This window comes from Pyrus communis, chromosome 11 (genome assembly GCF_041283825.1).
Source record: "Pyrus communis isolate YQ-2024b chromosome 11, ASM4128382v1, whole genome shotgun sequence".
NCBI classification, from domain to species: domain Eukaryota; kingdom Viridiplantae; phylum Streptophyta; class Magnoliopsida; order Rosales; family Rosaceae; genus Pyrus; species Pyrus communis.
Window position 1 is genome coordinate 26,544,879 of NC_142575.1, and position 20,693 is coordinate 26,565,571.

The 20,693-nt window shown below is 37.5% G+C and overlaps 3 protein-coding genes across 8 annotated transcripts; 2 read left to right on the top strand and 1 right to left on the bottom strand.

Moving 5' to 3' along the window:
* Positions 1-206: 206 nt before the first annotated feature.
* On the top strand, positions 207-8,091 carry LOC137742592 (ubiquitin carboxyl-terminal hydrolase 14). The gene is made up of 20 exons (XM_068482501.2): positions 207-595; positions 1,215-1,386; positions 1,739-1,851; positions 1,941-2,277; positions 2,519-2,613; positions 3,583-3,716; positions 3,798-3,854; positions 3,955-4,032; positions 4,210-4,264; positions 4,353-4,394; positions 4,743-4,823; positions 5,095-5,293; positions 5,380-5,437; positions 5,526-5,648; positions 6,090-6,178; positions 6,264-6,353; positions 6,803-6,967; positions 7,105-7,220; positions 7,338-7,470; positions 7,616-8,091. Exons 1-20 carry the CDS (start codon positions 488-490, stop codon positions 7,792-7,794), a joined length of 2,424 nt encoding a protein of 807 aa, XP_068338602.2. The 5' UTR covers positions 207-487; the 3' UTR covers positions 7,795-8,091.
* A 1,082-nt stretch (positions 8,092-9,173) lies between these two features.
* LOC137742762 (uncharacterized) lies at positions 9,174-13,264 on the bottom strand. Of its 2 annotated transcripts, XM_068482710.2 has the most exons (6): positions 12,823-13,257; positions 12,675-12,747; positions 10,931-12,269; positions 10,189-10,458; positions 9,795-9,950; positions 9,174-9,538 (listed from the first exon to the last, which is right to left on the bottom strand). In XM_068482710.2, exons 3-6 carry the CDS (start codon positions 12,125-12,127, stop codon positions 9,419-9,421), a joined length of 1,743 nt encoding a protein of 580 aa, XP_068338811.2. In that variant the 5' UTR covers positions 12,128-12,269; positions 12,675-12,747; positions 12,823-13,257; the 3' UTR covers positions 9,174-9,418. The 2 variants fall into 2 exon arrangements, with proteins under 2 accessions (XP_068338811.2, XP_068338810.2); XM_068482709.2 differs by lacking the exon at positions 12,675-12,747 and having other exon boundaries at positions 12,823-13,264.
* Positions 13,265-15,519: 2,255 nt separating this feature from the next.
* Positions 15,520-20,668, top strand: LOC137743447 (diacylglycerol kinase 1). 5 transcript variants are annotated; one of them, XM_068483336.2, is made up of 14 exons: positions 15,520-15,834; positions 16,031-16,109; positions 16,237-16,444; positions 16,550-16,672; positions 16,779-16,907; positions 17,036-17,121; positions 17,282-17,405; positions 17,538-17,586; positions 18,130-18,212; positions 18,489-18,556; positions 19,109-19,183; positions 19,521-19,608; positions 19,739-19,855; positions 19,999-20,668. In XM_068483336.2, exons 2-14 carry the CDS (start codon positions 16,033-16,035, stop codon positions 20,320-20,322), a joined length of 1,551 nt encoding a protein of 516 aa, XP_068339437.1. In that variant the 5' UTR covers positions 15,520-15,834; positions 16,031-16,032; the 3' UTR covers positions 20,323-20,668. The 5 variants fall into 5 exon arrangements, with proteins under 5 accessions (XP_068339437.1, XP_088536315.1, XP_068339438.1 ...); XM_088680189.1 differs by having other exon boundaries at positions 15,683-15,834; positions 16,237-16,400; XM_068483337.2 differs by lacking the exon at positions 15,520-15,834 and having other exon boundaries at positions 15,849-16,109; positions 16,237-16,400.
* Positions 20,669-20,693: the final 25 nt, after the last annotated feature.

Sequence of the window (20,693 nt, forward strand, 5' to 3'; positions counted from 1 at the left end):
TGTTTGGCCTCCTTGTTTGGAGATGATTTTTTGACAAAAGGTTATATTTGACCTATGGTCCTTTAGCCTCCTCAGTTGAAGATGGTATAAAATATGCTCTGATATTCTTCATTAAAATATAATTTTTTACAAGACTATACGGTTAAAGAGAATTTATTAATCTTCTTTCGGTTAAAGATGGCCTTTAGCTTTACACGGATTGACACAAATACAATTTATTTGTTTACTCTCAATCCTGGACTACCAAATTGTTTAAACCTCCCAAAAAGCCCAGTCCTCCAACCATTGTCCTTCTCGAGAGTCGAGACGAGAAGAGGAAGACCAGAGAAATTTCAAAACGTATTCCCTGTTGCTTTTGTATTCAAAAAGCAAAGCATACAGAAAACTTTGCACTGGTTTAGGGCAAGGAATCATATTCTCTCTCTCCCTCTTTCTCTCTCGTCTTGCCTGTCCAATTTCAAAACCCTTTCTTTCTGCACAGAGAGCGATGCTCGACCCCATGGACCTGCTCCGATCCAATCTCTCCCGGGTTCGGATCCCGGAACCCACCAACCGCATCTACAAGCAAGAATGCTGCATCTCTTTCGACACTCCGGTAACCAATTTCCCTCCCACTCACTTTATCTACTTCAAGCTTTTGAATTTGCTTTCGTTTTTCTGTTCAATTTTCTCGAGCTTTCTCGCCCGCCAAACAGGGGATTGCTATGTTTGCTTGTCTTCTGTTTGGCTGCTGAGAAGGTATAGGAAACAACAGGAAGCTGCTATAGCTCAGTTACTAATACGACTGCTTTAATTTTTCGAATTCGACTATTTCTTCCAAGTGCTGCTTTAATTTTGCTGCACTTAGATGATTTTTATGGCTTATCAATTTTGTTTGTTTCAAGTTGTTTTTGTGCAATTTCCACTTTTTATTCCTTCTGTCATAGTGTGGATGCCGAAAAACTGAACCCAAGGAAAGCATGGTTGGTGAAGATTTCTGTATGTTTGTAAAAGCAAATACCGAAAACTTAGCACGAAACTAATTCTTAGGGTTCATTTACCTGGCTTCTTGTGTAATGAATAGTGTTTGGTGTTAGTGTGTCGTGCTTGAATTTTTGTCCTTTAATTGTTGAAAAGATCTTTGTTGTATCAGGAATTCAATTAAATGTTTTTTTCCATTTTTTGTTTATTTGTGGGTTTGTTTTCTCTAATGGCGATCCCATGATGATTTTCAGAGATCAGAAGGTGGTTTGTTTGTGGATATGAACACATTTCTTGCTTTTGGAAAGGATTGTGTGGGCTGGAACTACGAAAAAACTGGAAATCCAGTTTATTTGCATATAAAGCAAACAAAAGTGTTGGTTCCTGAAGATAGGCCTTTGAAGAAACCGACACTCATGGCTATAGGTAATTTTAATCAAAATGATCTATAACTGTGTGGTATTGTAAATTACTGAGTTTGGATGATGTATTTATGCAATCTGTGCTATTTGGAGGCACCATTGTGCATGTTGGATGGATTATCCTGATTTGATAGTATCTAGACTACAATGCAATCAGCATATGTGTAATCATCAGACAGTAGGAGTTTCTTACACTTCTCACTGAAACGAAATGAATGCGGTCATATTGCTTAAACCTCAGATGTTCTACGTATAGCTCTACAATACTCCGTGGTTATAGTGCTGTGTACTAGTAGTGCATTTTCTACTTTGATGAAACAAATTTTAATCTGTGGTATGAATCGTATGATTTGTAGGTGTCGATGGGGGATTTGATAACAATGAACCTGAATATGAAGAAACGCACAGTATAGTCCTATTGCCTGATTATGTAACTCTTCCATTCCCATCCGTCGAATTACCAGAGAAGGTGCTCATTCTTTTCTATTTGTTTTAGATTATTATTGAAGTGAAATTAAAAAAGAGAGCAAATAGGGAAGCTTACGATTTTTTCTACAGGTAAGATTGGCAGTTGATGCTATTTTATTGGCTGAGGGTGCTGAGAGGAAAGAACAACTTGCAGCATGGACAGCTGAGAAGAAGCAAGTTAGTGCTTATGCAACGAATTTGCAACAGATTGGAAATGGTATTATTATTCCTTCATCTGGTTGGAAATGTTGCAAGTGTGATAAAAGGGAAAATCTTTGGTTAAATCTAACTGATGGAATGATCCTTTGTGGGAGAAAAAATTGGGATGGAACTGGTGGCAACAACCATGCCATTGAACACTATAAGGAGACGGGCTATCCTCTTGCTGTAAAGCTGGGGACAATTACAGCTGATCTGGAAGGAGCAGGTAATGCTGCCTTGTGTTGTTAAAATCTCTGCAATTACTTATTCTATTTGTAGTTACGTGCTTGTGTTTATGAGTACATTTAAGTTATGCATTTTATGTGGTGCATGTTCATGAATGAATAACATGATGTTTAGCAGACAAATCCCGGCAAACATGAACTAATAGTTGATTCTTTCGAATGAATGAGTTTGTCTTACATGTATTGATTGCTAATGATAACTAACATATTGTGGCAGCTCAGATGTTTTTTCATACCCAGAGGATGATAGTGTATTAGACCCACTTTTAGCGCAACATCTGGCATTTTTTGGCATTGATTTCTCATCGTTACAGAAGGTTAGTTTCATCTTTTTTGAAATGTGCTCATGACCTACTAATTTTGGTTTCAAGCACGGCTCCTCTATTCTTAACATATGCTAAAATATGTTCTTAACAGATAGTTTAACTGTTATTTTTCTATTAGTTGAATTAAATTGTTATGTGGTATTCTTATACATCAATTTTGGAATGATGTAATAATTGTCAAATTATGCACAAGTTGATTTTCTTTGCAAAGATTGAAATAAAACATGTGGTACTGTATTTTTACACACATATTTGAATAAAGTTGTATCTCTTTATGAATAAAATTTCAGTTTGTTGTGTGTTAGGGATATGTTTTAGATATGATTGAACTTGAAGACAATAATAATGTTCTAGCGGGATAACAAAACTTGTGAAATGTTTGATTGGGTAAAAAATTATGTTTGATAATACATTGAGGTATAAAAGAGCTAAAGATCATCTTTGAAGGTGAAGGAATCTGTTGCATGTGACTAATCTAATTATTTAAAATACAGTAATGATATCGTACGTTCTAAAGGAATCTGTTGCATATGAGTAATCTAATTATTTAGAATACAGTAATGATATCATATGTTCTGTAACAAATACAGAAAATTTCTGGACTCTAGCTCGTTGAACAGGTCTTGAAGTTTTCTGCTTTGGTTGCATTTCTGTTTTGCAAAATATAGTCAGCACTCTCCGAGCAGGGGATTGATCACCTATTCCTCTTACCTTTGGTTAAAGCACTCCCTTGGTGGACCGCTTGGTTAAAGAGTATGGTCAATCGTGAATATTTTCAATGAAAACCAGATGTCTGTTGACTTCTGATTTTTTTTGGAAGTTCAGTATTTTGTTTCCCTGAAATTTCTTAACATTCCAAATGTTTGCTTGGAAATTATGCATTTGGATTGCTGTAATTTTATCAATATTATTCTGCCAGTGTAAAATTTGATAGAATAACTGATACCACCTTGTTTTCAGACAGAAATGACAACTGCCGAAAGAGAGCTTGACCAGAATACCAATTTTGACTGGAACCGGATTCAAGAAAGTGGACAGGAAGTTGAACCGATATTTGGACCCGGTTACACTGGACTTGTGAATCTTGGAAACAGGTATATTTGGTACCCTTGGAGTGTTCTCAAGACGTTGTATCTATTAGAACTGTCTTGATTTCTCATTTTGTTTTATTGCAGCTGCTATATGGCAGCGACTATGCAAGTCGTGTTTTCAACGCACTCTTTCTATTCCGGGTAAGTTTACACTTTCTATTATTTAGTTTCAATGAAAAGAAATCAATCTAGAAGATAAATGTTTCAAACTAGTTAATATTTTGTTATTACATTTGATCAGATACTTCAAGAATCAAAGTTTGAAAATGGCTTTTGAGAAAGCACCAGCTGACCCCACTGTAGACCTAAACATGCAGTTGTAAGTAGTTAGCGGATTCTTAGTGTTGATTCTATATGCATTCCTTTCATCTTTTGCGGTTAACTATATGTTCCTATTCACGATAAGAAAGCTAAGCTCTGTTACTTGTTAATGTGAGTCTTGTGTTAATTTTCTGCATAAGTCGTATGTACTAAAGACTTGTGTCTTGTATGGCAGAACAAAGCTGGCACATGGTTTGCTGTCTGGTAAATACTCTGTTCCTGTAACCGAGGTATGTTTGTTTTAGTAAAATGGGTTATTTAATTTGATGGTTTCTGATCCTGCTTGATGGTGGCTGAGATTTCTTATATGTTGTCCAGGAAAAAGATCATACAAATGCTGCTGCACCTACAACAAAATCAGTAAGCTCTCTCTAGATAAGCATCCGCACTCTAAGTGGCCTGCCTTACTTATCTATGCTTATGCATTGTTAATGTTTTGGTCTTCCAGTGTAAATTTGAACTTAATATGCAAGTGATTTGTTTCGTGTTCACCTTTATACTGAATCTTGATGAGATTACTGTATCCATATTTCCCAATACTTCTATCGAGACACAATTTCCCAATAGTCCCTCAATTTTCTATACTTTCAAAAATTAATGAAAAGGACATCCTTCCCCCGTTTAGCAGAATATGCGAGGTTCATTCAATGATTTCCTTTTGACTTGTTCTGTATCTCGTGTTTCTGTGCACCTGGTAATAAATATTAGAAACAGGAAGGCATACCCCCTCGTATGTTTAAAGCGGTTATAGCTGCCAGCCATCCGGAATTTTCCTCCATGAGACAACAGGTACATTCACCATCTTTTATGATCTATCTCAAAAGATTTGCAATTTTTTACAGAAGTCTTTTTTTTTTTATTAAATCCTTAAAAGAAGATTTGTGGTGTTTTTTATGTGTATTGTCTTATTGAATATAGAAATTTGAAGTTGAAAGGCTCTCTCTGTGTCTCTTTATCATATGCCACTAGGAGAACCTTCTTTGATCATCTCACATATGATTTTTACTGCTATCATTGTTCGCTCTTTAATTTAAATTATTGAAAACCAAATTTTGTTTAGGATGCCTTGGAGTTCTTCCTTCATTTTCTTGACCAAGTTGAACGAGTTCATTCTGGAAGACCTGAGGTGGATCCTGCTAGGAGTTTTAAGTTTGGCATTGAAGATCGTATTATGTGTTCATCTGGGAAGGTTGCTTACCATAGAAGGCTTGACTACATTCTCTCATTAAACATTCCACTTCATGCAGCCACTAATAAAGGTGAGTTTCTTCTTGGGCCTTTATTGATGCTGAAATATGTTTCCAAAAGCTGATAATCTTGTTTTCTTCTTTCTTTGAAAATTCAGAAGAACTTGAAGCATTTCAGAAATTGAAAGCTGAAAAGATTGCGGAAGGCAAGGAAGTGTAAGTTCATATGGTTTCAAATTCACTATCATGTTTTCACTTTTAATCTCCTTGCACGCTTTGAACTAAGAGTAGTGAGTTCTTCCAGATCCAGTGATGAGATTGTACGTCCAAGGGTTCCTCTAGAAGCATGCCTTGCAAGCTTTTCATCTCCAGAAGAGATACAGGATTTTTACAGCACTGCCTTGAAGGCCAAGACAACAGCTGTGAAGTAAGCTTTCTGATTGCTGGTATCAAACTATTATTAGATGATATTATTTTGTCCGCTGAAGGCTGATTGATGGACAAGAATGCATGTGGAGGACTTGAAGTAATTTGGAGAAAGAAAATGATGGAGCTGTCCACTAATTTATGATGAAAAAACCTTTTAAATATAAATATGGACCGAGTAACTAACAAGTAAAATGGCAGGCATGTTATTCACAAACTTGCCATATGCGGGTCAGGGTTTTTTTACCTTGGACATTTGTCTTGGGTGTTTTCAACAGTAGACCATTTGTTTAGGAAGGAAAATTGGTTAATGTTCCACTACAGAGTTAAGATATTCTTTTATCATATATTTCTGAACTGGTAATCTGCATGTCTTATATAATCCTGATGTCTATTGGTAAAAAATTATTTCCTCCCTAAAATCTATTTCAATGCACTGCAGGAGTACAGGTCTAACTTCATTCCCTGATTATCTGGTGTTGCACATGCGAAAGTTTGTAATGGAAGTGGGCTGGGTGCCAAAAAAACTTGGTATGTTTTGCTGGGTTCCTGAATATGCATTAATACTGTTGAGTTTTTATAGTCTTCTCATTGTTTATTGTATCTGTCTATGCAGATGTATATATAGATGTTCCTGATATCATTGATATCAGTGACATGCGGAGCAAGGGACTCCAACCTGGTGAAGAGTTGTTGCCGGAGGGTGGTATGTGTTGCAAATTTTCTTTTCCCAATGTCTTGTATAATTCTTTTTTTGGAGAAATTGTAAAAACTTTTCAATGGTGCCTGTTCATATGTTCGTTCTTAGACATTTCCTTAAGAATATTTATTGTGGAAATTTTCACCCAATTTGTAATGCATTTTAGTGGCACCTTCCTTGTGTTATCATCCAAATTAAACCCAAGTCGTCTCATATTTTGAAGTCTGTAAAGTAGCAGGCAAACAAAATTGTTAAAATGACGTTTTTAGCATTTAATTGCATTATGTTCCTTTAACATGTCCTTTGCTAATTGAGTTTGGAAAATGTGCCAGCATCAGGAGAGAGTTCCTTTTGCATTTTTGGTCCTGTATGGTATATGCATACGTGTGCTTGTGTAATATAAAATAATGTTATGTGCTTCTGAATTATGCGTTGACTACACTTTTCCGTTTCAGGAGAAGAGGAGGAACCGAATAAGCCTGTCGCCGACGAGAGTATTGTTTCCCAGCTTGTTTCAATGGGTTTCAACCATTTACACTGTCAGAAAGCGGCCATTAATACGTCGAATGCCGGAGTGGAAGAGGCAATGAATTGGCTACTTTCTCACATGGATGATGCAGGTAATGCAACTAGGTTCTTGCCAGGATAGTCCTTTCATCTCGGAAAGTAGCATCTTTTTAGCAAGAGTTAGCTTTTGTCGTGACACCGTGTTATGTTTAGGGAACTAAATGATACTGACAACCGCTTCCTTTTCCAGATATAGATACTCCTATTTCTCAAGGAGGACAGTGTGTGGTTGACCAATCAAAAGTGGATATGTTGATTTCATTTGGTTTTCAAGAAGACATTGCTCGGAAGGCACTGAAAGCATCGGTAAAATTTTTTAGGAGCTCCTTTTTCTTTTTGGTATAGGCAGCTGCTTGTGTATTTGTTTAACTACTGAAGATTTTGGCAACCTTTGCATATCTTTAAATTATGTATATTTGACAGGGTGGTGACATCGAGAAAGCCACAGATTGGATATTCAACAATCCTGATGCTTCTGTTTCATCGGACATGGATGCGACAACATCTGATGCTGCATCTACTGCGATTGATGCTGGACTGCCTGATGGAGCAGGAAGTAAGTATCTTATACCATTTCTTATATTATAGATGGATATGCATGATGCATATGTGATACGCGTGTGTTGAACAGTAGTTACATGAATATATCCGATGTGTTCAATTTTAGGTTTTTGTAACTGTTGTCGCTTGGGTCTATGCAGGATATAGACTCATGGGAATTGTAAGCCACATCGGAACATCTACTCAATGTGGTCATTATGTTGCGCACATCTTAAAAGATGGCAGATGGGTTATTTTCAATGACAGCAAAGTTGGAGCTTCCGTTAATCCTCCCAAGGACATGGGGTACCTTTACTTCTTTGAGAGGCTTAATAGTTGAGTCGAGAGACGCCGCATTTGTCGACACTGGAGGACAAGATCGGAGATGTTCAAAGTTGGAAAAGAGGTGGTGCAGATATTTGTGGAAACTCCGTGATCTGCCAGTATGCTGGGGGATGGTGTTTGAATTTGCTACATAGATTGATGCCATTTGCTTGCAGAGTTTCCTCTTTCAGATTTAGCTGACCTTACTCGTCCCTTCTTTTAAACATACTGCAGTTCTCCTTGTACTCTCTGAAGATATTTTTTTATGAACGATAATAACATTTAAAAGGACCGTCTTGAAGGGGCATTTTGATTTTTGTTGTGTCATTAGGTAGTTTTTTATTTTTTATTTTATTTGGAACACAATTATTATATATATATATATATTTCCAAAAGAACTAATGAAAAAGGCATAAAAAACCTTTTAAAACCAAAGGGATCTAATGAAATTTTATTAATAACAATAAAAAAAGCGGTGATATTTTCAAAGTAAGTTGAACTTCATAGCATAAGCATTGCAGTTTCTCCTTGTTTGTATTTTCGAGCTCGAGGTTGACTTGGCGTGCTTGTTATATGAGCCGAGCCCGAGCGACGGAGTGAGCTTTAAAATGTGGAGACCGATGCCTAGCTCAAGTTTTTTAGAGCTTTTGGTTTCTTGTTCCCTTGACTTGGATGTCCAAAATCAATGTTTTGAACGAGGTTGATCTGGGTGAGGAATCGGTTGAGCATCCTGGTCTGCTTAGCGCCCAAGTCGAACTTGCAACCTGGATAGAGGTCTTTTGAATGGACCAACCTAACAGCGGCCGCGTCTACTTTCCAAAGCTTGGATCAATCAATCTTCTCAATCCAGCTTGAGAGGGGGAGTATTGGACGATTGTGTATGGTTGTACGCTGTAGCTGACACCTTACCTAAACAATGTTAAACAATGTCGATAGGTATGGCTTAATGTACGGACAGGGTTCTCTCCCACTTTTGTTCATCTATATATTCTTGTTCCTTGTAATCTTTTGATACGAGACCCATATACAACTTTTCATCAAGTCTCCAACTGGTATCACATTCACTTTTTCCAGCCTACCGTACAAGGCAAATACTGCGAGAACGAGGTCAGATGATTGTGACTTCGTCGACACCATCAGATGGATGGCCTGGCACCTTCCCTAAAGGATTTTTTTTCTTTTTCTCGCGAATTCCTCCTTTGGAGTGCTGGTTTTGTATTATAAAACATGAATAGTATTTCTGGATTGCATTTTGTAATCGTATTCGACGTTCTTTTATTCATATCTGGTTTCTCCGCTACTTAAACTGATGAAAATTGAATTATCAGGAGACTATATATGTTAGTTCATACCGAAAACAGGGACCAAAATGCAAATTGAGTCGAACCACAAAGATGAAAAGTGTAAAAATAAACTAAAAATGTAATAAAACAATGACAAGGTCATACAACATAAGGAATGTAGGAAAGTTGTAGAAAACCCATTATTCCTCTCCACTATAATATTGCATGAATCCTGCTCTCCCTCTCTCTCTCTGTCAAAATTTTCTATAGAAAATATAGTCTTCTTTTTTTTCTTTTTTTTTTTTTAATTTTACGGGTTTAGTAACGAGAATAAAAGAAAAAGAAAAATGGAACCTTTTACGGGGCCATGAGTCCTTCAAGGGTGTAAGTGAGGGACTCTGCCCAGTCAGCCTTAAAGAGCAATGTTTGTAAAGTTTGCATCACATCGTATTCGGGATCAAGCTTCCGCTGCCACCCCTAGACAGAAAACAAGAGAGTCTGAATGAACATGTACATTTTAACTAGTTGGCATTCATATAACACCGATGACATAGAATAGCCCAAACATGGAAGGCAATAAATGGTCAGACATGTCTCTGCTTTCTCCAACTCCATATATTTTCAATAACTGCCTCATCCTCTAAGTTATTTCGAGTACTGTTATTCGATTTTAGATTTTAGTATGTGAGGGTGTGTGACTTTCATGCAGATGTTAAAGGAAGAAGCGCATTACCTCAAGAACCAAAGTGGTCACCATCACTGTGCAAACATTGCCATCAATTCGAACTTTATGCCGCTGAACTTGCTCAAGCAATTGATGCATGCAGTCGGCAGCATGGATGATGTCTCCTTCTGGGGAGTACCAGATTTTAAAAGATTTTTCTACTTCCTGTTAGAGAAATGCATACATAAAGTTAAAAGTGACTATGATCTATCCGAACCTCTATACAAACATTTTGGATAAACAAGGATCAAAAGTGACCAAGAACTTTGAAATAAAAATATATCTTTCGATTTGGTGTTAAGTTTTTTAGGTAAGAGGCAAAAGTGACAAGTGTAAAATTGTTTTGAATTGCAAAAACTAACAATTTCCTTTCTACCGAAAAAGCTTGGAAGCAATGCATTACCTCAATGAAAGCCTTGGGATTTGGGCAGTCTTGCTGTCCAGATAATCTCAGAGTGCGCTCTGCAACACTTCGACCATCTTTAAGGGCTACAGCCTTGAAGAATTCGACTAAATTCAGTTGATCTCTCCTAGAAAGTTCGGCAGTCATGCCCACATCAAGGAAAACAACATGAGGCCTCATTCTAAATAGTTGTTTACTTGGTAACTTGCAACGGGATACTCTGACAAGAATATTCCCAGGATGCATGTCAGCATGGATAAAATTATCAACCTGGAAGAAAAAGTACACATCTTAGCGTTTACTTAAAGGATGAGAACTTTCAAATTCAAGCTACTAGCTTCCACCATCAACAAATCACCTCTAACTGTTCTACAAGAATTATGTTGATTACTAGGTACTACAAGCCTCACTTTTTCACTTTAAATAGAAATTTATTTACTGGGCCGGCTCTTAAAAAGGCATACGTACTGCAAATAGATTGATACATGCAATGTAGTGAAAACAAACATAAATTTCCACTAGCCTATGGTATGGTATGCCTTAACAAGCATTCAATTAGTTCATGTCCTTTCATTGCCGGTTCGTGCAGATATCGTTATTGGTCAGTCACATTTTCGAGACTGGTTAAGGGTAGAACACAAAGAAACTTGTAAACCAAGATGATGGATTAACATAAACTAAACAAGTTAAAAGGATTGAAAGAAAAAGGAAAAAATAACGAGCAGAACATAGTAAATTTTACCAGAAGCATCTTCAACAGAGCATGGGACCCGATGTGAGCAAGGGCATTTTTTATTGGTTCGTTTCCTTCCAGCTCATCAACATAGTGCATAACACTTTGGCCCTGTTCATAAGTTTCCACTAAAACGGATGGGTGCACCAGGGGATATAGAGGCCTTGGAAATGAGACATCCTTCCATCTTCGGAAATTATAGATAAAACGACTCAAATGTGCAGCTTCCCTTGACAGATCAACTTGTGACATCATGTAAACGGCAAATTGCTGAATGCTTTCATCCAATCTCAACGACTTCAAATAAGGGATTAACCTTGAAATTTTGGCTACACAATGAATAATCACGAAGTCCCTCCTAATTGCCTCACCAACACCGGGATGTCTAACCTTGACAGCGACAACCCTGGGCTTGATCTGCTGACCCGGGTATCTGTATTTGAGTACAGCTTGATGGACTTGAGCAACACTTCCTGATGCCACAGGTTCCTCCTCAAATTTTTCAAAAATTTCAGGCAGCCTTCGACCAAACGCCTTCTCAATACTTTTTTGGGTGAAGTAAAAACTATGTGCTGGAGCATGGGTGTGAAGTTCTGAAAGTTCACTGCACAAATCTCTTGGGAAGAGATCTGGTCTTGCAGCAGCCCATTGACCCCATTTTATGAACGCCGGGCCAGCCTTTTCCAGTGTAAGATGGAGAACACGAAGCCATATTTTCCTATACCGACGGCCAAGGGACTTTGCAAAGGGTGCCATAGCTATACAGGGTGAGAACAAAATTGCTAGATAAATTGCTCTAATAAACAAGATAATACACTCCACAAGTGCAAACACAAGTGCAGTTAAATAAATATGTCCATCTTGGGCATGAAGATAAAGAGTGTCTTTTGTTGGGAGGCCTTCTGCTTCTGCACATGTTCTCTGTGTCCGAGCAAACTCTCCAATTACAAAGGCAATAACACCAGGAGCTACTAAATTTGAGCGTGTCAAAGACAAGCTCACCGCACGTGCAATTTGACTAATTGGCCGTAAAGTTGGGCCCCTAAAGGAACACAACTGAGAAAACCTTTTCCAAGCAAATTGAGCATGGTGAGAAACTCTGGTTCTTGACGATAGGGTATATAAGTTCCTAGAACCACTGCTCCTTAACAACTTATCTCTTGCTTTATGTAACATAAACGGAGACTGCCCTCTTAAACAATGCATATACCTCGGAAACAATCTGCATAGGGTGTAAGGAGCTTCAACTGAGTGATACACTCTGTTACTTGCAACTTCTACGTATCCAGTTCGCTGATCTTGAAGAAAGGATCTTACACCCCTCCTCACATTTCCATAGGCCAAAAATCTGCATATCATAAGATCTCTTTCATACATAACCAGCCCACTTAAGCTATAAAACCGAAAATACAACAGAAAATGAAAACAAGACAAAGATGCTACTCCAGCATGAAAATTATGCAGAGTTTTGTCGGTTATTTTAGAATTTCGACTCGATATAACAATGACAAAGCACAAAAATTTTGAGAACCCAATGCCCCCATCACTACTCTGAAACCAAAAGATTTGAATAGCCCTCTGATCCATGCTTATTGGGAATCAATTATATACATATCAATTATGTATGTGTGTGTGTGTGTGTGTGTATTTATTATTCTGCAAAAGAATTATTAACTCAGCCACAACAGAAGCATAAGTTCAACCAATTCGAATATATGAACAAATAAAATAAACACAGTTGAGCTCGAAGGACCTGTTTGGGATTGCTTCTGAAAACGAAAAAGACTATTGATTTCCATTTGTTCTTTTTCCCTCGGTTTTCTCAGCTACCAAACAAAACGCAAGAATTCAAGGAGAACATTCAAACAGACAAAGATCGAAACTTTGACAAGGAAACCGACCTGGACATGGTGATCGAGCTCGTGAAGGTTGCACTCCAGGAAACGCAGGTGGCGCAGTTGTTCAGTCGCCGGCATTTCTATTAAAACGACGGCTTATAAACAATCATCGGCGTCCGGCGTGCCCCGGCCATCTGCCGCCGCGGACGGTGATGATTGGGGGGTGCATGGTGGTGGTGATGGTGGTTGTTACACGTGTCGGGGTTCCGGCGGCTGAGAAGTTTGTGGTTTTTGTTTGTTTATTCTATTTTGGTTACGTGGACCGGGATGGTTGGAACTTGGAAGGTCGATCTGGTTCTGGTGTCGCAGAAGAAAGAAAGCGCTGAGCCTTTTGTACGGAGTGTCTCAGCTTGGAATGAACGCCGTCTTCTTTCTTGGTCGGGTACTTTTTTATTGGCTTACTTATCACAACTTTATCACAAACGACCCAAACTGTTCAATCCATTCATCCATTTACTCAACTTACCATTTTATCCTCGGCAAAACTATATATATATATATATATATGTGTTATTGACACTCTAAAAATTTCATTCTATACTTCTTACAAGTATATTTTTCTTTTCTAATATAGAAAGTTTAGAATGTAGAATGAGATTTTTGGAATGCTAATAACAATTTCATATATATGTATATATGTATGTATGTATGTATGTTTACAACTTTCTATCCTCGTCAGATAGTAAGTGCTCCTTTTAAGGTCTTGAACGTCTCCACACATTACCAATCATGATTTTGTGCTAGAAGATCACACATGAAATTATCTTAAACTTAAGGATCTTAATCTGTGTAGCTTACTCTTTTAACTTCTATGTTCTGTCACGTGAAATTTTCGTATACATGTTGGTATCATATTTAGCAAATTTGCAAAAAAAAAATTTTGTTACAATCATTTTAAAACGTTGATAGAGTGTTGTTGTAAAATTTGAAATTGTAAAGGCTTAAAGCCTTTAGGTAAAACCAACCAATGAAATATGTGTATATATTACATGTAGGTTCGAAAAGGAGAACTGTTTGTCCCTTTTGCTTCACTTCCAATCTACTGTAGGCTTCCCTTCCAATCCACTTTAGGCTTTTTAAATGTACATACCTCGTTAGTTTCTTTTTAATTATCAATTTATGTCTTATATCTAGTTTTTGTGTTACGAAGCGTGTCGCCTATTTTTGAGTTTACGTAGAAGTTACATTGGCACCATATAAATCAAAATCTCATCTAGCCTTGTCTTCTCCTCAATCAACACCTCGTATTCCAAAACGACAACCAACCTTTGCCACATCATCAATTTTGCAAAATATTGACCATATTAAAATCGACAAAAGGCCCAAATGGTGAATTACCATGGTGATTAGGACATTCTCTTTCAACCAAGAGCATTTCGGGTTCAAACATTTCACTCTCCCTCAATGTAAACTAAAGTAGTAATATCGCTTGTATTTAAAATAGTAATTAAGATAATTGATATGATATTAAAACCTCATGATGCAAAGTGAAAAAAATTGTAATTTTATGACGCAATTAAAAAAAACACCTAAAATGTAACTAGCCTAAAATAAGATAATGTATCATAGAGAAGTTTTGGTGAAGTCAAGTCAAAGATTAACCATCCTATACCTCTCATCTTCTGTGCAACTATAGACATAGGTAGTGGTGGCCGGACTTGAGGAAGGGGTTGATAGAAACCAAAGCTACACGTATTGTGAGAGCTTTGATTATTAATGTTATCGGAAATGCATGCCGGCTGGTGATCTTGTCCCGGAATGTTATAGGAACAAAACTACTCTGATCGGCTCCAATTGTAGAACGAGGGTGGGCAAAAGTAGTGATTAGGGTTTGGTTTAAAAATGGGGCAATATATTGGAGCTGGTCTGGTTGAAATTGGTTTTTGATCATTGATTTGTAAAACGTCAAGTGGCTTTTGTTGAACATCATCGTTTGAAGGAAACTTAGGATACGACGATAGCAGTCTGCGTTGACATGATAATAAGGGAGCATCTAAATTGAGGTCTGGATCCATTACAGGTCCAATTCCGAGAAAATTCAAAATATTAAGATTCGAAAATTGAAATCTGTTTGGTAACTATTTTTAGTTTTTAGTTTTAAGAAAAAAATTAATATTGAAAACTATTTTCTTTTTTAAAAATTTGGCATTGAATTTTCACTTTTCGGTTTTCAGTTTTATGAAATTTGAAAATGTTATCGAACACAATTTCAATAAATTTAAAAAAAGTGAAGACTGAAACAAAATGGCTAACCAGGAAGTGGCCTAGCAGTAAAGGTAGGGCTGCAGCTCTCCAAAAAGACAAAGAAAATGTGGGAGGTTCTGGGTCCGATGCTTCGAGTGGGTGAGTCTGCGTAACTGTGGTCACGGGTAAGGTGAAATTCCCGATAACCTCTTTGGACCCAAAAGAGGTGGATAACCGTGGTTTACCACCAGTTGTCCCTCTTTTATTTAAAAAAAAAAAAAAAAAAAAAAAAAAGGTTATCGTTTGATGCCTCAGCGGATTATGTGGGCTACTATTACAAAAGGGTTTTGAAGGTTTCGGCCCATCCTAGCAGCCAGCCTTTGAGTCCACCTCCAGTCCGACGCAGTTTCCCGCCATCACGTGGCATGTTCAAGCTCAGCACCCACTACAAGACAATATACCCTACCTCACACGATGACCACCCTTCTACCTACTCCATTATATTCCGAATTTGAAAATCGATGGGCAAAAATAACCCCAATTTTCGACGAACTCGTTCATTTCTCACCTTAAATAAAAAATTGAAAAAAAACCAAAATTCCATCCAATTCCGCAAATTTCTCAAATTAATTAGATAACACGGAGGACAAAATCATGCGAAGATTCTAACTCCTTTCCCTCTCCCGATCCAGGCAATGCTCTGATGATGATCTGATTGATTCCTTGTCCCAATCAGAGATTCGGAATATCAGAGCATTGCTTGGCATCGAAACAGTGGCTTTTGTCTTTTCAATTTTTTATTGCTTGGAAATTTCTTTGAAACTTCTTCAGGTAAAGCAATCGATGACCCTTTATCTTTATATCCTCTGCCGCCTTTTTAACTCCTCGGATTGGCTGATTGTTTTGTCCTCCGCAATCCCCACAACCCCTGTTTGGTTGCTGAGAAAAACAACTGGAGGAAAATTCTAACCACCATTTTGTTTTTTCTGAGTCAAAGCTTTAAAACCCCCTCTTTTTTTTGACACAGAAATGGAGTTTCTGAACCGGGTTTCTGGCAGTTCTAGGAATCGCTTGGCATCCCACATTCATAGTTTTCTTGCTAAGAGGTTGGATTTTCGAAAGTTTGGAACTTTAATTGATCGAATTATAGTGTTTTTGTTGTTATTACTTTTTTGGGTTTGATCATTGTCATTGATTTGAAATTGGGATTTGATGATTGAAAAACACTGCCAGTTGGGATATGATGATGGGTGATACGAAAACTGAGGATAAGTTGAGGGACTTTTACATTCCGAATTACATACTTGTGAGTGGAGCCGATATGCCAAAAGTTCGAATTGTGCCTTCGTGTCCGGTCATTGTGTTTGTTAATGCCAAAAGTGGTGGTCAGCTTGGAGGTGAACTTCTTCTTACGTATCGTTCCCTTCTCAATGAAAACCAGGTTTACTTATAGGCTGCACCGCAGCTACTTCTAATTTTGCTTCGTGGATTTACATGTTTTTTTGAGTTTGAAGTAATGGGATGATTGGCTTGACTCATTTTTCAGGTTATTGACTTGGGAGAAAAGGCTCCTGACAAGGTGCTACACAAGCTTTATGTAACTTTAGAAACTCTCAAGAGCGGTGGAGATGTTTTGGCTGCTGAAATCGAGAAGAGGTTAAGAATAATCGTGAGTTGAGCTTTTATGTTACTGAAATTTTGAAACCTGTGTTGTTCTAAATGGCCATGATTTCATTCTGTATTGTTTCTGAATTGATAGACACTTGAATTGATAGGTTGCAGGTGGAGATGGTACGGCGGGCTGGCTCCTCAGTGTAGTTTCTGATCTTAAACTACCTAACCCACCTCCGATTGCCCCAGTACCATTAGGAACCGGAAACAACCTCCACTTCGCATTTGGTTGGGTAATACTCTGTTTGCCACCCTTGTGTGTTTCAGTCTATTATTTATGGTAATTGTTTGGCTTCTTCTGGATGTGCATTAACTCAACTCAGCCGTAGCTTTGTAAACTCATCAGATTTTTAATTCACAGGGGAAGAAAAATCCTGGCACAGACCGTCAATCTGTGCAGTATTTCTTGAATCAAGTGAAGATTGCAAAGGAAATGCAAATTGACAGGTGAAATATATTGACTTTGAATTTAGAATTAGTCAGCTTTTTAAAATATACACATGTAACAGGCCCGTACGGCCTACATTACTGCTCAGTGAATCAATACTCTTCAGTGAATAGTTGAGACATAGTCTATTTATTTTACGTTTTGTCTTTGGTATATCAGCTGGCACATAATAATGAGAATGATATCTCCAACGGAGGATTCTTGTGACCCTATCGCACCTCTTGAACTACCCCATTCTTTACATGCATTTCATCGGGTCTCCCAAAATGATACACTCAATATGGTATGATTTCCGTTTCCTGGTCAAGTGCCAATCGGAAAATTGATAACTCAATTCATATATCATTTTTTTTTGTTAGCTTCATTTGTAACACGATTAGGTAAACATACTGCCAAAATTGTTGGCTGTTCTCAGGAGGGTTACCAGACTTTTCGCGGCGGCTTTTGGAACTATTTTAGCATGGGTAAGAATGCAAGAATGTCTTTCGAATTCTGCTTGTGTGTTGTGAGGAAGGGATCTGAGGATAACATTTAAATATATTTTAAAGTTCAATAACATAACCTCCAAGGGTTAAGGAGAAATGAAATAAAGTAAGCATAATATCATGCTCGTTTCAAGCATCTCTATGTTATGTGCGGACATAATTTCATAATAACATACAATCAGATAAATGACGTCTTGCATAGTCTGCCATATATTGAGATATAAGGCTTATATGACATGCTATGGAGAGGAATGGTGGTAATTGGGTAGTTATTCATAAAGGAATTGTTTTTTGAAGATATAGCTGTCGATGTGCAGGGTAATTAAGTTATGCCCCCTGTTGTATTGTTGATGCTATAAGTTAAAGTTAAAAAAGAAAGAAAGAAAAATCTGATCTTATATTTACACTGTTGCCCTTCCTAAAGTTTCGAAGTAGATATTGGTTTGGTTCATGAGTAGTGACAAGAACTCATACGGAGTGCAGTTTCTGGGTTTTCTGACAAATATATTTTGTTTTATACAGGAATGGATGCTCAAATATCATATGATTTTCATGCACAGAGGAAGTTGCATGCTGAAAAGTTTAGAAACCAGTTAGTTAATCAAGTACTAAATTATTTTCTGAATCTTTAACATCATGATCCAAAGTAGATTAGCGTAAAATAATGTCTATTTATTTATCACTAATTTTAATGAATGAAGTCTTCATCCATCTAATATGATGGTTACCTAATCAGGGTTTTCATTTGTTCTGGATTCTAAGCGTTAAAAAGTTGTTTTGGTGTCTAGGTGTTTCCATCTGTTACTACATGGGTCTAACTTGTCCCGATAAGTCATAAATTTTCTACTTTTCATAATTCTTTGATTTTGTAATTTGTTCAGGGTACTTACTTGAAGCTTGGATGTACACAAGGTTGGTTTTGTGCTTCTCTTTCGCATCCAGCTTCACGGTTAGTCTTCTAGCAACTGTATGTAACATTTGGAATTTTACTTTTATTGTTCTCAGTTGCACATGATACATCTTCTGGTTTTTCCTTTTATATTTCATAACAGTAGTACAATTTCTTGTAAAAAATGGGCAGAAATTTCATAATAAAAAAAATTCAAATTTATTGACCATCTACTTGACATCACCACTTTTGGACTCACCATTCAGTATTTGCACTCCCCACTCGACTTAAACCAATCGTCGCCTTTCCATTGAATCTCACTCACCATGCCTAGTCTAAGTTTTAGTTATTGAAAGAATTGGCTCGTGACAGATATATGATTTGCATAGTTTCGAGTGAAGACTAGTGAGTTATAGCCCAATTTGCGGTAAAAAAGACGAAAAAAGAAACCAATAAGTGACTCTTCTTGTTCTCTTTATTTTTGCAATGATCCGAAATCAGGATTGGTGAATTCATTTAAACATTCTGAGACCTATGGTTATCAACCATTCTTCAAGTTAGCCTTCTGCTTGAATGTCTATGTTAGTGACAATGCCCATAATCTCAACACAGGAACGTAGCACAGCAGATAAAGCTTAGGATCATGAAAAGACAAGGTCATTGGGAGGATGTCCTCATACCTCGCAGGTAATACAAAAGATCTGTTTTAAATTTTCGTTAGCTGTTATGCCTCTCTTACTCTCTAAAGCGACTTATCCCAAAGGTTGTTTTGACCCTTTGTTTTTCAGATTACGTTGTGTAGCATTACATTTTGCATACTTCATTTAAACGAAATGGTACAATGAGTCCCAGGCACATTGTTGATTAGAATGATATGTATGATATTTTGTTGAACATTAATTAACTGAATCAACTTATGGGACAAACTACATCGTCTCCACGTCCATCTTTTCCTATTTTTCGGATTAACATTATTAGCCTTTCCATAATCTTTAAATTTCCATCTTTTATCTTTGATGTATAGCATCAGGTCTATTGTTTGCCTCAACTTACCCAGTTTTTCTGGTGGTCTTGATCCATGGGGGAAACCAAATAGGAAGAAAATGCAATATGTGAGTTCCGTTTGCTCCCCTTATCTGTTCAGACATATTGGTTCTCTCCAAAATTCCAATTGAAAAGTGTAGCAATTTTTCTTGCCAACACTTTTTAATGATTTTTTTTCAAATAATGTCTGCTTAACAGCGGGATTTAACTCCTCCATATGTGGATGATGGCCTCATTGAAATTGTTGGTTTTAGAGATGCCTGGCATGGTCTTGTGTTACTTACTTCTAAGGGACACGGGACTCGTATTGCACAAGTACGATAAGTATATCCTCCACTGATCATTCAATGCTGCAGTCATCTTTAGATAAACACAAATCAAACTAGTTTGTAGGATCATCGTTTGAAGAATTCATCTTTATTTCTGTTTCTTGTCGCTCTCTCTTCCTTTGGTTGTAGGCAAACAGAGTACGTTTTGAGTTTTGCAAGGGTGCAGCTGACCATACATTCATGAGAATTGATGGGGAGCCATGGAAACAGCCTCTTCCAGCTGATGATGACACAGTGGTTGTAGAAATTTCTCACTTTGGCCAAGTGAGCATGCTTGCCACACCACTAAATCGTTCCCAAAGCATACATGAACCCCTGTCACCAGTGGGCTCCCACGATGAGGATGATGATAGTATTGACGAAGAATATGCAGATGCAGAAGAAATGGAAGAGAGGAGGAAGTTTGGTGCATCTGAGACGTTTAAATTTCCTGACGGGGCTGACATAGCTTGACTTAGTTAAGCCCTTAATTGCTCACAAGGTCAACCTGCATTGCAGGTTCGCGAAACTTGAGATAGGTTTTGTCTGACAGAGTCTATCAGGGCCTCAATTTGAAATCTCACCATCCTGACAGTGTAGTCGAGACATGCTATTTTGCGGATTGTGCGCATACATAGTTCTAGTAACATCTGGTGAATTCGGATTCAGATTCGAAATCCACTTCTTTACCTGAAAATCGCTTGATTGTATAGGGCATATATACTCGATTCTGTAACCGTAGGTATTAATCCTTTAGCTTGTGCAGCAAAACTCTGGTATTTAAGGCTATATAAGAAGAGTGCTCTACTGCCTGTCTGTATTTACAAGCTTCTTAGTTACGGAAT